The following is a 14,446-nucleotide window of genomic DNA, read 5'->3' on the forward strand; positions in this document are numbered from 1 at the left end:
AGCACAGGGCCCAGAACACTGCCTTGGGGAACTCCAGCCTGAACAGGAAGAGGAGATGAGAGAAAATCATTCAGGGCCACACGTCGACTACGACTAGAGAGGAAGTCCGCCAGCCATGCGTGGAGATTTCCATGGATACCAAAGGAGGAGGGTTTGGTGAGCAGAGCGGGGTGCCAGACCGTATTGAAGGCACGTGATATGTCGTGGGAGGAAGCTCTAATTTCCTGTTTGGCATTGAGGACCTCCATCCATTGTTGAGACAGCAGAATCAGCATGTCCAGAGTAGAGTGACCTGGTCTGAAACCAAATTGATGATCAGAGATCAAGCCATTGGAGAAGAGGAAAGATTTCATATCCGAAGCAATGATGGATTCCAAGACTTTGCTGATAATTGGGAGAAGGCTGATTGGTCTGTAGTTGCTAGGATCTGTTTTTGTGCCTTTTTGTGCAAAGCGGTGATGTTGGCCGATTTACAAGCAGATGGCAGTTGACCTTGAGCAAAAGAGAGGGTGAAGAGAACAGAGAGAGGGAGTGAAAGAGCGGAAGAACAGGATTTTAGGACCCGTGGGCTGATGCCGTCAGGTCCAGTTGCAGAATCAGAGTCGAGGGTTGACATAAACTTTTCCACCTTGTCAGGAGGAAAGGACACGGAGTCCAGGAGCAGCTGGGTATGACTGGGTATGGTGGGTACAGAGAGGGATGGGTTTGGGACACAAGATTTAGAGGCAAACACAGAGTTGAGGCATTCAGCTTTTTCATGTGCGGAGTCAGCTGTGTAGCCATTTGAGGTAAGGGAGGGGATGGAGGGGGAACAAACACCAGAAACAGATTTGACCAGACGCCACCAGGATTTGGAAGAGGGAGACAGATAAGAGAGTTCGGTCTTGAGAACAGAGAGATATTGTTTCCTGGCTCTCCTGAGGGTGGACACACACTTGTTTCGGGCTTTGTGAAAGGAAATGAGATTTCCTTCCGTTGGATTTGCTTTCCAGGAGACGAAAGCAAGTTGTTTCAGGGCAACAGCCTCACCACAAGATTCCGTGTACCATGGACGGGAGGAAGGGTATGACAACTGAAGACGAGATGGGATAAATCTGTGCATGAGAGAGAGCAATTTACTTTGGAAGAATTCCCAGGATTCTCCCAGTATCATCTCCGATCATCCCATCCGCAGACTCCGGCGAATCATACGGCTTCAATCTGTCGAGAATCTCTGTGATCCCATTAGCCTTCGTGTCCCTCTCATTCAGTATCTCTCTGCAGGGCGTGCGATGTCGGATCGATACCATAGTTTCTGGCCCGTCCTGTAATCTAACGTGACCGTATACCGGGTTGGCCTCTAAAATCTGTGCGCGGTCTACCAATGGCTCATACTTGCTTTGCCTGACCACTCGCTTCAGCAGGTCAGGACCACGCTCCGACAGCCACGAGGGTAGAGGTTACCCACTGGCACTGCATCGTTGGTAGCGAAATAACCGCTCGTGAGGGGTTTCGTTCATCGCGGTACAGAGCAGTGCTCAGGTGGCATGCAACGCCTCAGGTAACACTCGCTCCCACAATTGCACAGGTAAACCACGCGTCTTCAAGCTCATCATAACTTCTCACCATACAATCCCATTGTAACATTCCACTTGGCCGTTGCCATGGGGGTTATACGCTATAGTACGGCTGGAGGGTACTCCCCGTTGGTGGAGGAATTGCTTAACTTCCCTGGATATAAACGTGGTTCCCCGGTCTGAGTGTACATAAGCGGGGTAGCCGAACCTGAGAAACAGGTGCTGAAGACAGCGTATAACTGTCGTGGATGACATATCAGCAGAGGGGTATGCGAACGGGAATTGTGAGTAATCGTCAACAATTGTAAGAATGTATCATCACGGGCCAAGCCCCAGCAACGGCCCCTTAAAATCCACATGCAGTCGCTCCCAAGGTCATCCTGCGTGGATCAAAGTCCCCATGGGAGGTCTATAGAATGTCGGCTTGACTTCTGCACACACAGGACACGACCGACAAAGTCGCCGGACATCTTCGATGGAAAAGGGCAGATTCCTACATCGTACGAAGTGAGCTAACCAGGTGACCCCCGGATGACACAATGATTCATGGATCCCACGTAAGTCTTCTGACGTTATGCCAGCGGAGACAGGCCGGGATAGTGCATCGGCCGCCACATTATCCCATCCAGGTCTATACACAATATCGAAACTGAAGTCAGCCAATTCTATGTGCCAACAAGCTATTTTGTCATTCTTAATCTTTTGAGAATGCCATGCATTATACATGAAAGCCACTGACTGCAGGTTAGTAATCAGTTGAAAATGTTTCCCAAGGAGAAAGTGATGCCACTGTCTAACAGCTTCCACGATAGCGTACGCCTCCTTTTCTATAGCTGAATGGCACCATTCGCTATCAGGCAAAGTTCTCGAAAAGAATGCGACGGGGCGTCTCGCCTGGTTGAGCGTGGCGGAAATTGCGCAGTCGCTGGCATCCGTCTCAATCATGAAAGGTACCGCTTCGTCGATCAAGGTCACTACAGCCCCCGCTATGTTGGTTTTGAGTTGTTGAAAAGCAGCTTTAGCCGACAAGATCAACGGGAATAATTTACATTCCACTAGCAGTCTGATTTTCTCTGAGTACCGTAGGATCCATTTTGAGTAATGGGCAAATAGACCGAGCGCCCTCCGCAGCGCAGCCCGATCAGGGGGAGGGGCCATCTCAAGCAACGGTTGCAGGCGAGTTGTGTCGGGCCTAATCACTCCGCCGGTCACCGTGTACCCTAACAGGTCTATAGTTTTGGCTGAATACTTACACTTATCTTCGTTGAGGGTCAAATTGTACTTTTGCCCCACGGCCAAGAATCTCTGCAAATTTGCGTCATGGTCGGCTTGATCACGGCCACGGATCGTCATATTGTCAACGTACACAAACACATCCTTTAATTGTTCTTTGGCTATGATGTCAACGAGGGCACATTGGAAGCAGGGACACCGTTCGTGACTCCAAAGGGAATTCTTCGAAATTGGTACAGCCGCTACCCTGATTCCAAGGCGGTATATGGCCGATCGGCTTCTCTGATCGGTATCTGATGATACGCGCTGCGAAGATCCAAGGTGCTGAACACCCGGTAGGTAGCCACCTCCCGGACCATATCGCCCATCTTGGGGAGCGGGTAGGCGTCCAATTGAGTATAACGATTAATCGTTTGTGAGTAGTCAATTACCAATTGTTTCCGGTGATTAGGACTAGCGACCACGAGTACTTGGGCTCTCCACGGTGAAATACTAGTCTCGATAATCCCCTCCCATAGCAATCGTTTAGTTTCACTCTCGATAAATTGGGCGTCCACCCATGAATATCGTTTGGACTTTACCGTGACGGGATGGCAATCGGGAGTTAAACACGGAAACAGCGGAGGGGGTCAATCACCATTTCCGTCAAACCGCATACCGAGAAGGTCTTGACACGAGCTCCCTTGAATTGCATTTCTAGTCGCCCTTGATGATTTATAAAAATTTGTGACCTAATAGCAAAGCAGAGCACAAATTCTGTAATACTAACAGCTTAACATCCATGTACATTACCCCATTGGCCACCAAATTTACAACACAGATCCCTTTTTGCTTTGGCATAGTGATGTAGATGCCATAGAGACCCGGGTAGGCCACCGGGTCGGCATGATGGGCCATCCGTGACTTCGAACCAGAGCGTGGCTAACAAAGCTGTCACGGCTCCCCATGTCAATCAATGCATCAGCATCCTAGCGGTTAATCTCCACAGGCATCACAGCTTTGGCTAGCCCACGAGGAGCAGATGTGGTGAGCGGGTCGATTCTTGACATGAAGGCCCCCGCCAACGTCACCCGCTTGGCCTTGCTCGATCGGCAGACTATAGCATAATGGCCCTTCCGGCCACAATTATTGCACAGTGCATCTCTCGCCGGACAGAGGGACCTCAGATGTCGCCTATTGCCGCAGAAATAACATTTTGCCGTCGTCCTTGCAGGAGCCACAGCAGCCGTAGTTATAGGTTCGTTCTCCTCTGCATCCGAGCTCACGACTAGAGATTCATCCCGGTGGGTGTCAGTCCGTACAAAATCACTCTCCACAGAGATGTCGGCCTCAGGGTGCTTCGCGGCAACAACTGCACTAGCAGTCAAGTAGGGTCTCCTGTAGGTTTTGGATCTAAACTGGGCTAGTTGAAGTACCCGGACTTGGTCATATGCGAACTGTAAAGACGCAGTCTCAGTCTCCAGCAAGCGCTGCCGAATGGCCGGCGACTTAAGTCCTGTTATGAAAGCATCCCGCGTGAGATCGTCGATCACCTCGACAGCCATCCGTTCAGGCAGCCCACAGTCTTTGCCGAGCTGCCGTAGGGCCTGTAGATATTGCTCCTGAGAGTCTGTAGTCTCCTGTCATCGGGTAGCCAGAAGATGCCGGGCATATATTGGACTTTTCGGTTTCACGTAGAGTGTGCACAAAGACGCTATGTCTTTGCTATATACTGTAGTTCACGTAGAGAGATATAGTTCAATAAATTGTTGTAAAACAAAACTCAGATCTCTTCAAATAAACGAGGTTTTGTTGAACTATATCGATACTCATCCAACAAAACAAAATAATGCAGATCATTAGCACTGAAAAGAAAGCAATTCAAACATACATCTCCTTCTAGCTTCCTGCAAGCAAGCAATTACGCACATGTTAAATTCCCAATAGTCTCGGCACTGGGTTACAGAATGCCACCAGGCTGCGCACCGAATGGACCCAACTTATATAAGCTCCCTCAAGGTCGTCCCTTTGCCCGAGTCGTCTCTTCACTCAGCTCGAGACATTACATCATATTTCATCACAACCCTTAGACCCAGGAGGCCCAAAATATCCAGAGGACCCAAAAGACCCTGAATAATTTAAAGAGCCTGAAGACCCTTAAAGACATCGACCACACAAAACACCCTTAAATACCCAGAAGACCCAAAAGACCCCCACAAACCCCAAAAACCCAAAAGACCCTTAAATACCACAAAGTCCAAAAATATTCCGAAGACCCAAAGACCCAAAATACCCCAAAGACTCAAAAGACCACGAAGATCCCAAAGACCTGCAAGACCCCAAATACCCTTAAGACCCAGAAAACTTCAAAGACCCATGAGAACCCAAAGACCCATAAAACTCTTTAGACTCAATTAGACCCCAAGATCCTTAAGACCCCCAAGACCCTGAAGACCCCTTTTACCTGACCCTTTCAATACTTTAAACACCTTTAGATCCCTTCACCATTTAAACCTTTTATGCCCTTTAGACCCCAAAAACCCTCAGACTAAACCTTTTATGCCCTTTAGACCGCAAAAAACCTCAGACCTTTACACCTCTTAAGTCCCTTTTGACCCTTTAGACCCTTTAGACAATAACACCATTTAGACTCCTTCCACCCTACAGATAGATTAGAAAGCTTGGACTCTTGACCATCTAGAGCCTTAGACCACTTGGACCTTTTTAGATTACAAATAAATTACAAATAAACAAGAAGAAAAGACATAAAATGTCTTCACCCCTGTGGTTTTAGTAATTTTGCTGTCCAGAGTTAAAGGCCATCAGTCGGCCATCTTGGATATTATCTTGAAAAAGAAATGACATTCATATAAAGCCATCATTCATTATCTGTGTGCCAAGTTTTAACAAGATCGGTAAATGCGTATCCGAGAAATGGTTGATGACCGTCAAAATCGGGGTTTTTACAACTAAAATGGCCGCCAGTTGGCCATCTTTGATCGCATCGCGAAACAAAATGATGCGCATATGTATACCACCATGTACTGTCTTTGTACCAGTGTATGAACAAAATTGGTGCATACATCTCTGAGATATGGTTGCGGCCACACAGAAGGACGGACATATGAGACCCAATCCACAAGCTCCCGTTTCGGACTAAGTCCAGCAACACAAGGATACAGAAAAAGTTTTGCAAGCAACACAAGGACATGTACATTGTTTTTGTAGATCTGCTGAAAGCATTTGACTTAGACTGTCATCTTGGCCAATGGAAACTATTGCGACGCGTTGGCTGCCCAGAGAAGCTGGTTAATATAATTTGGTCGTTACACGATGGTATGAAGGTGAAAGTTGTAGGCAATGGTGGTCAATCCGAGGTCATGACCTTTTGAAGTCATGAACGTCACTAAACAAGGCTGCATCCTAGCACCAACCTTCTTCGGCATCATGATTGCTGCAATGATCATTGACGCACTAGAGGACTCAGGTCTCGAGGGAGTCAACATCCATTTCTGTACCAATGGCAGCGTTTTTAACCTCAGCCATCTTAAAGCAAAGACAAAAGTCTGACTGATGCCCATCAAAGAGCTGTTGTTCGCTGACAAATTGCGCCCTTGTTGCCCATATTGAGGAGAATTCGCAATGCCTGATGGATGCCTTTGTAAGATCTGTTGACCGATACGGTTTGACTGTCAGCATCAAGAAGACTAAAGTATTATTCCTGCCAAAACCACATTCACTTTACGTGGAAGCCCGGGTCACAATCAACAACCAGCCATTGAAAGTTGCGCATCAGTAGTGCTTCTTGGGCAGCATTGATGCCAACATTACATCACGCATCAGTAAAGGGCGTGCCACGTTTAGCCGGCTCATCTGTCAGCGTCTATCGTTCAGTCGTAATGTCCACCTTATTATATGGCTGTGAGACCTAGACACTCTACCGTCGTAACGTGCAGAAATTGAACAGCTTCCACATGAAGTGCGTGCGGAGAATTTTGAACATTCACTGGAAAAACAGAGTCCCTAACGGCTAACACAGAAGTCCTGTCCCAATGCGGTTTGGACAGAATCAAATGCTACCTGATCTGAAATCAACTGCACTGGGCATGGCATCTAGTGAGGATGGAAGAACATCTGCCCAATGCGTTGTTCTATGGTGAGGTTGCATTGATTAATCTGCAAATCCCAATTACTTGTGTTTTTTGCTTATATGCAAATCCCAATAACTTGTGTTTTTTGCTTATCTACAAGTCCCAATTACCTGTGTTTTTTTGCTTATCTGCAAATCCCAATTACCTGTGTTTTTTTGCTTATCTACAAATCACAATTACTTGTGGTTTTTACTTATCTGCAAATCCCAATTACTTGTGTTTTTTACTTATCTGCAAATCACAATTACTTGTGGTTTTTACTTATCTGCAAATCCCAATTACTTGTGGTTTTTGCTTATATGCAAATCCAAATTACTTGTGTTTTTTGCTTATCTGCAAATCGCAATTACTTGTGTTTTTTGCTTATCTACAAGTCCCAATTACCTGTGTTTTTTTGCTTATCTGCAAATCCCAAATACATGTGCGTTTGCTTATCTGCAAATCCCAATTACCTGTGTTTTTTTGCTTATCTGCAAATCCCAAATACTTGTGCGTTTGCTTATCTGCAAATCCCAATTACTTGTGGTTTTTGCTTATATGCAAATCCAAATTACTTTTGTTTTTGCTTATCTGCAAATCGCAATTACTTGTGTTTTTTGCTTATCTACAAATCCCAATTACTTGTGTTTTTTGCTTATCTACAAGTCCCAATTACCTGTGTTTTTTTGCTTATCTGCAAATCCCAAATACTTGTGTGTTTGCTTATCTGCAAATCCCAATTACCTGTGTTTTTTGCTTATCTGCAAATCCCAAATACTTGTGTGTTTGCTTATCTGCAAATCCCAATTACTTGTGGTTTTTACTTATCGACAAGTCCCAATTACCTGTGTCTTTTGCTTATCTGCAAATCCCAATTACTTGTGTTTTTGCTTATCTACAAATCCCAATTACTTGTGTTTTTTGCTTATCTACAAATCCCAATTACTTGTGTTTTTTGCTTATCTACAAATCCCAATTACTTGTGTTTTTTGCTTATCTACAAATCCCAATTGTGTTTTTTTGCTTATCTACAAATCCCAATTCCAGTAACATTCAGCAAGCAAAGGTACTCCAAATCGAGTTTTTAACAGTGATTTTCGGGGTATGGAAGAGTTTGGAAAGATATCACAAGCAGGAAAAAGACATGACGAGAAACTAGAAATAAGATGCCTTATAATAAGACTTTAACATGAATTACAAAGTCAAAAGTAAATAATGGAGAGAATAAACCACAATATTATTTTTCCCTGGAATCGCAGAAACATCCGCGATGTGCACGGAGGGAATAAAAAACAGCTCAATCCAGACAGAAAAAAACAGCTTTGCTTTACAATGATGTGAGCAATATATACAAACTACAAAGGAACATCTTGGAGTGAGGTTTATTGGAAGAGAAAAATTGCATCTTTATAAATAAGGTTAAAGTCCCTGGTGTTGGGCTAGCGGCTAGGGTGCCGGCTTAGGATCCTAGGATCCTGGGTTCGAATCCCGGTCGATCGCTGAATTAACGCCAGGGGGGTTGACTCAGCCTGTCATCCTTCCGAGGTCGGCAAATTGAGTACCAGTACACTGGTAATTCCCTGTTTATCGTAAAAAGGCGACAAACAGGGTTGGCGGCAGGAAGGGCATCCGGCCGTAAAACATTGCTTCAAAAAGGGGACAAAAAACAACAACAACCACGGTCCCCGAAAAGGCTAACCCCCGCTTTGCGGGGGAAAATGGCCTCTAAACGGTGGTTTTTTTTTATAAATAAGGTTAAAATGCAGATGAGAGTGAGAAAGAGGGCCACGTGTTGATATAAAATCCCTGTCCAGGATAAATTAATCCCGAAGGGTGAAAATTGGCTTGAGTTTTGCATCCTCATCCCAAAGTCAAAGCTCCCAATTACTGATAGCCGACAAATCAATATCAGCAATTCACTGTATATTTAGCTTCACAACTACAATCAATAATAACTTTCAATGGTTCTCACTGGCATCGCTCTTTTTGAAAACTACATGCACTCTTCTCCACCAAATCCAACTCAATATAATTCTGTGGTCCCACTGGGTTCCACTGGCTTTACCGATCACAGAACCTGGATGGGGGTGAAATTTGAGTTAAATCAGCCATAGATTTGGATGTCCTAAAATCCTTAAATTTCATTGACAGCACAGTTGATCTCAAACAGGAGACTGAGTTTAAGCACAGATTACTTCAAAAGTGGATTCAAATAAAAACGTTCAAACTGCATTCTCTAGCAAGATATGGCATCGGCATGGGATTTCTGTGGCAGAGACTTAATTAATATGCAAAACCTACACATCTACCTTTAGAAATCCTTACAAGATTATATATTTTTATTACAAAATTAATACAAATGCAAAATACTTTCATCATCATGTTCTTTACCTGGCACATTGTTCTATTTATCGTTTTTTATTCCTCTCAATAAAATTTTCACGTTCAGTGTGTTCTTAGAATTCCTTGTTCAAACATTTTTTTCAAACATGCAAATATATGTATGTATGTATGTATGTATGTATGTATGTATGTATGTATGTATGTATGTATGTATACCAAGAAATAAAAACTTACTACACAGGTATAATAAAAAGTAAACTATTTAATATAATAAAAGTCGACTATAAGACTATACAATAGATAAGACCATATAATATAATAAAGGCTGACTGAAACACACACGCACACACGCACACACACACACACACACACACACACACACACACACACACACACACACACACACACACACAGAAAATGGCCCAGGGAAGCAATTGGTTATAGTATAGATCGTTAAATCCTTAAATATACCTGTTAAGACAGGTCGTTTTAAACATGCATCATGTTTAGACAAGACTATGAATCAAAACCAAACATATCATCAACAAATAAATCTTTGCCCACAGAGTTATGGCTTTAGTCCAATGTTCTGGTTACCCAGTGACATCACGTACATTATTACAGTTCGTATATCCACAATCCTTGGTGCAACAACCCTTTCTTCACATCCAACTCCGCTGTTCAACCCCCCACCCCCTCCCGACCCCCTTCCCCAGTATCCTTCATTTGATGAAAACCCTCCACCCCTCCCTCCCCTCCCCCCCCCGCCCCCGCTGGCCCCCCACTCCCCAATCTCACCTTTCTAGGCTGGAAATCAAACTTCACACAATGCTGGAAGCCTTTGCCTTTTGATTTCAAGGAAGTGACAATGAGACAGTTGCCCACGAAGTGCGCAGAGTAACCAATACCCTTACTGGTCCGGAAGCTAAGAACAAGAGATAAAAAAGCTTGAACATTTTGATTCAAAGTGCAATTTCTTTCATTTGGCCACCCATTTTATTGATGTTATCATTCACTTTCTCGAAGCTTGCCGCGAGTTGAATCATAAAAAGACCCCAGTCCCCTGGCGCCACGGGCTCGGCTCTCGCCGCCATGTGCGAGGCACTGCCATTTTCTACCCCTACTGCTGGCCCCTCATCAATTGCCTCTTCTTCCCCCAATTCTTCCTGTCGGTCCTGGGTTATTGATTCGATCTCCTCATCTATCTCCTCTTCTACCCCCACCGGCATTCGACCACTTTGGCTAGCCATGGCACGAATTAAAATTTTGGATAAAAAAAACTAAATTTCGGTCGCTCGTAATTTTGGGCCAAATTTGTCCAAAAAAAATTTGGTAGGGTTCCAAATTCCACTCCCCGACACCAATTGTTACGGCCAATATGTACAATTGGTGTCCAAAATTTTGTCCAACAAATTTTGTCCCAGGTTCCAAATCCCACTCCTGACACCAATTGTTGCGAATCTGTCGCCGGCCTTCTCCCCTTATCAAGGGGGGATTAATCCCCTTGTCTTTACTGACCTGACCCGAGACCTAGTACGTCCCTTCCGGACAGCGCCAAATAGGGTTTCGGGACCAAATTCGCTCATACCTAAGTACTAGCGCTGCCCTGGAAGCGAGGAAATAAGACTCGCACGAACCACGTGTGATGGCGATACGCCGAGCGGTTTGCCTACACATGATCCACGCCGTTATAGATAGTGGAACCCAATTCAAGCGGTTTTACCCATGCCACGCTTAGTCAATTGAGAAATCACAAAGACGATCGAATTCAGAAGAAGAGCAAGAACAAATAGGTTTAATTATTATGCACGTATTTACAGCTCAGGACGAAGAGACACAGGGAAGCTTAGACAGTCTTATTTCTTAATACCCAAGGACAAACAGGCCCATCTCACTCACACTCACACGGGGATTGCAGATGGGCAGGATGATGTCCTCCAGCGCCACGGTTGTCGTCCAGGCTCGGCCCAGTCTCACTCTCCACGGTCCCCAGCACGTCCCGCGAAGATGGAGGTAGGCGAAAGCAGGAACTCGTATCGTTCCGCTCTAACAAACGGGTAATCTCCGGGCAAACGGTAGAGGGCGGACTTTGTGCGGCTGGCGGTTATTCAGCCGCGTTCACTCACTTTGACTGAACCGCGTAAGTTATCAACGCCCTGGCTGCGCCCACGTATTCCTCGTAACCAAGTTCATACAGTGCGGATGATTCTCTCCAAGCGCGTCTCCCTTCTCATAACTGAGGTACTGCAACTGACGAGCGCCTCACCCTTCTCATAACTGAGGTGGGGGCTTTGCGCGATCGGTTTTATTGCCACGCCCTTAGCCCGATCGATGTTCAACCACGCCCTGTGACGCAGTGCTGCAGCCACACACTGTGAGCCCTGATTGGTGACTCATGCTTACCGTCCCCACTGCCGCCGCGCCGATCTCAACCCTCCTCCACCTGCCGAGGCCCACCTCGTGTTAACTCGCGCCCAGCACAACTGGGGCTTTTTAGCCGCAATGGATCGAACCTATGGACGTGGAATGGTGTGTAGAAGTAGGGCCTATCCTCCTGTCTTTACAACAACGCAGGATTAACATTGGAAGGGGCCTACTCTCACATATACTAAGACATAACTATACTACAAATGAGGCTACATGTTGATCGTGTGACTAACTATGGGGGGCAACCTTTAATCTTTATTGAACTTTACTGTACAAATCTCAAAACCGCAGCAATATATATATATATATTGTTGCGGATATGAGGATTGTATGTTTTTGATTGTGTGTATTGTATTGGAAATTGCTGTGCAACATTGATGATTATGGCCCCTCCTGCCTCCAGAGTTGTGTAAAGGTAAAAAGGGCGTCCCGGTAGTTAATTCCATGAAACACCACATTGAAGGACACGATAAAACCCTTGTTCAGTAGCTTATATCTTTATTATGTGTTTTAGAGTAAGGCCTTGTCTTCCAGTAACATGACACTCCATTGCACCAAGTAAAAGAGATAGATTCCCTTCATTCCCATTCCCAAAAACCTCCATTTCCCCTTTCGTAATGGCCAAGCCTCAATTTGGCAATTACATCCCCTCCAATTGCCGCCATTGACCACGAGGCAGGGTTGGGGAAGAAAGGCGGGTCCCCACCTCGTCATAGAGGGGAGGAGTGAGTCAGCCCCACTCAACCAACCACGAACAAGGGGTTGGACTTGGAGAGGGTGTGGAGAGAAACATCAAGGAGGTTCGCGAAGGTTGAGGGGCGGGGCCTATATAACCCGACGCGGGACGTTCCCCAAAGAGATGAGAAGAGGGATGAGCTTTTACGAGATGAGCAATGACAAGAGCTGAGTGTGTGGTTTCTGGTCAGACCTGGGTTGGTCGTCAGTGGTGGTCAGTGGTTGCGTAGAGTGGAGGGGTTGCGTTGAGTTGTCGGTGGTGAGGAAGAGTTGGACTAAGACAGAGTCCTGGAGTTAGTGAGAGAGGGAGAGAGAACCCGTCACGCCAGACCCCCCACCAGCAGCGTTGGCTTGGCTCCACCAAGCAGCTCCGACCCGTTACCCCGCGCACACGACAGGATCGGTGGCATCGGCGGCCGTCGAGGTCCAGCCCGACGTCCCGTGCGGGATCAAACTCCAGCCAGCTCCGTGCCTTCCTCCAGCCACCCACCTCCAGCCATTCCTGCCTGCAAGTTCCCCATTTGCGTACGTGAGTTTGTTTTGTTTGTTCTGTCCTGGGTAGGTAATTAAGTCTGTAGAAGCTAGTATTTTCCCTGTGTCTCTAAAAGCTTCTGTATATTATTTTATTATCTTTCCTTCTCCTTGGTTATTTTGAGCCTGTAAATAGTAAATAAATTTAGTAGTATTTTCAACCTTTGTTTCGTCTTCTTATTCCTTTTCTTCACATCCGTCGTCTTTGTCTTTTCCCTGATTGAATAGCTGTGGCGCGATACGGCCAACGTCTGGATGAATCGGGTGAGTCGGGGAAAAACTGTTCGGCCGCGGTGCCTCCGCTCGGCAAACAACATCCTTAACCGCGGACCGTAACAATTGGTGTCAGAAGTGTCGGATTCGGACCTGAAGCGTTTAACGCGCTCAAAATTACAAAGTACCGAAATTGCTTTTGTTTTACAAAACCCGAATTTTGAAATCGCGCCATGGCTGGTCAAGGCGACGGGATGCCGGTGGGAGAGATAGACGGGGTAGAATCGACCCAGGACCTCGGGGAAATGTATATGGAGGAGGTGGTTGAGGGGGTTCCAGGCACGCAAAATGGCGCTCTCGCGCACGAGGTTACGGGCGCGCAAAATGGCGCCTCGCACATGGCTACGGCGACCGCACCCGCGACCGTAGCAGCGCCACCGGTGGATTCGGACCTTTTTATGTTACAAATGGGGGCCCTTATGGAGAGGCTAGAAGCCAAAATGGGACAAATGGGGAACCGGATGGATGCTCAGGGTGAGCGGTTGGGAAACCAAATTGTGGGATTGAGAGCTGATAGTGAGCGAATGAGGGACGAAGTGAGGGCTGATAGTGAGCGAATGAGGGACGAAGCGAGGGCTGATAGTGAGCGATTGGGGGGCGAAATGGGGAACCGGATGGATGCTCAGGGTGAGCAATTGGGGGTAATGAGGGACGAAGCGAGGGGTACCGGTGAGGGATTAGACAAGAAATTTGAGGGGTTAGACAACGGGATAAAAGAGGTAAAGAATGGGTTAACGGGGGTGGAAAATAGAATGGCTGCCCAGGAGAATCAGACAGAGGGGGTGAAAAATGGGTTAATGGGGTTAGAAAATAGGATGGAAGGCAAATTGCGGGAAATAGGGGAGCAATCCGCCCAAGAAATTAAACAAATGGGAGAGCAGATAGAGGAGGTAAAAATCGGGGTAGAAAGTAAATTGGATGCTCAGAGGGATGAATTGGGACAGATGAGGGTGGCATCTACAAAAGAGATGGAGGAGATGAAAGAGGAGATACGACGAGGTGTAAGTGAGGAGGTCTCGGGGGTACGCGAGGAGGTAAAGCGAGGTGAAAAGCGTATGGAGAAAGAGGTGAGAAATGGAACGGCTAGGTTACAGGGGGGCATAGAGGACCTGACGGAGGAGGTGGAGCAGCTGACAATGGGACAGACGGAGTTAGTGGAGCAGGTTCAAAGGAACACTGCGGTACTAGGAGGGTTAAAAGCGACACAAAACGACATTAAAAATGACTTAATAGCAACAC

The 14,446-nt window shown here is 46.3% G+C and overlaps 1 protein-coding gene across 1 annotated transcript in view; it reads right to left on the reverse strand.

The window, feature by feature from the left end:
- The window catches only part of LOC137437425 (neurobeachin), a 677,671-nt gene that overhangs the window by 472,848 nt on the left and 190,377 nt on the right, over positions 1-14,446 (reverse strand). Inside the window, exon 6 of the mRNA XM_078766839.1 lies at positions 10,040-10,166. Within this exon, the coding sequence (XP_078622965.1) occupies positions 10,040-10,166 (127 nt within the window). The remainder of the gene's footprint in view (positions 1-10,039; positions 10,167-14,446) is intronic.

The sequence above is a fragment of the Myxine glutinosa genome, chromosome 12 (assembly GCF_964187855.1).
Source record: "Myxine glutinosa chromosome 12, kmMyxGlut1.1, whole genome shotgun sequence".
NCBI classification, from domain to species: Eukaryota; Metazoa; Chordata; class Myxini; order Myxiniformes; family Myxinidae; genus Myxine; species Myxine glutinosa.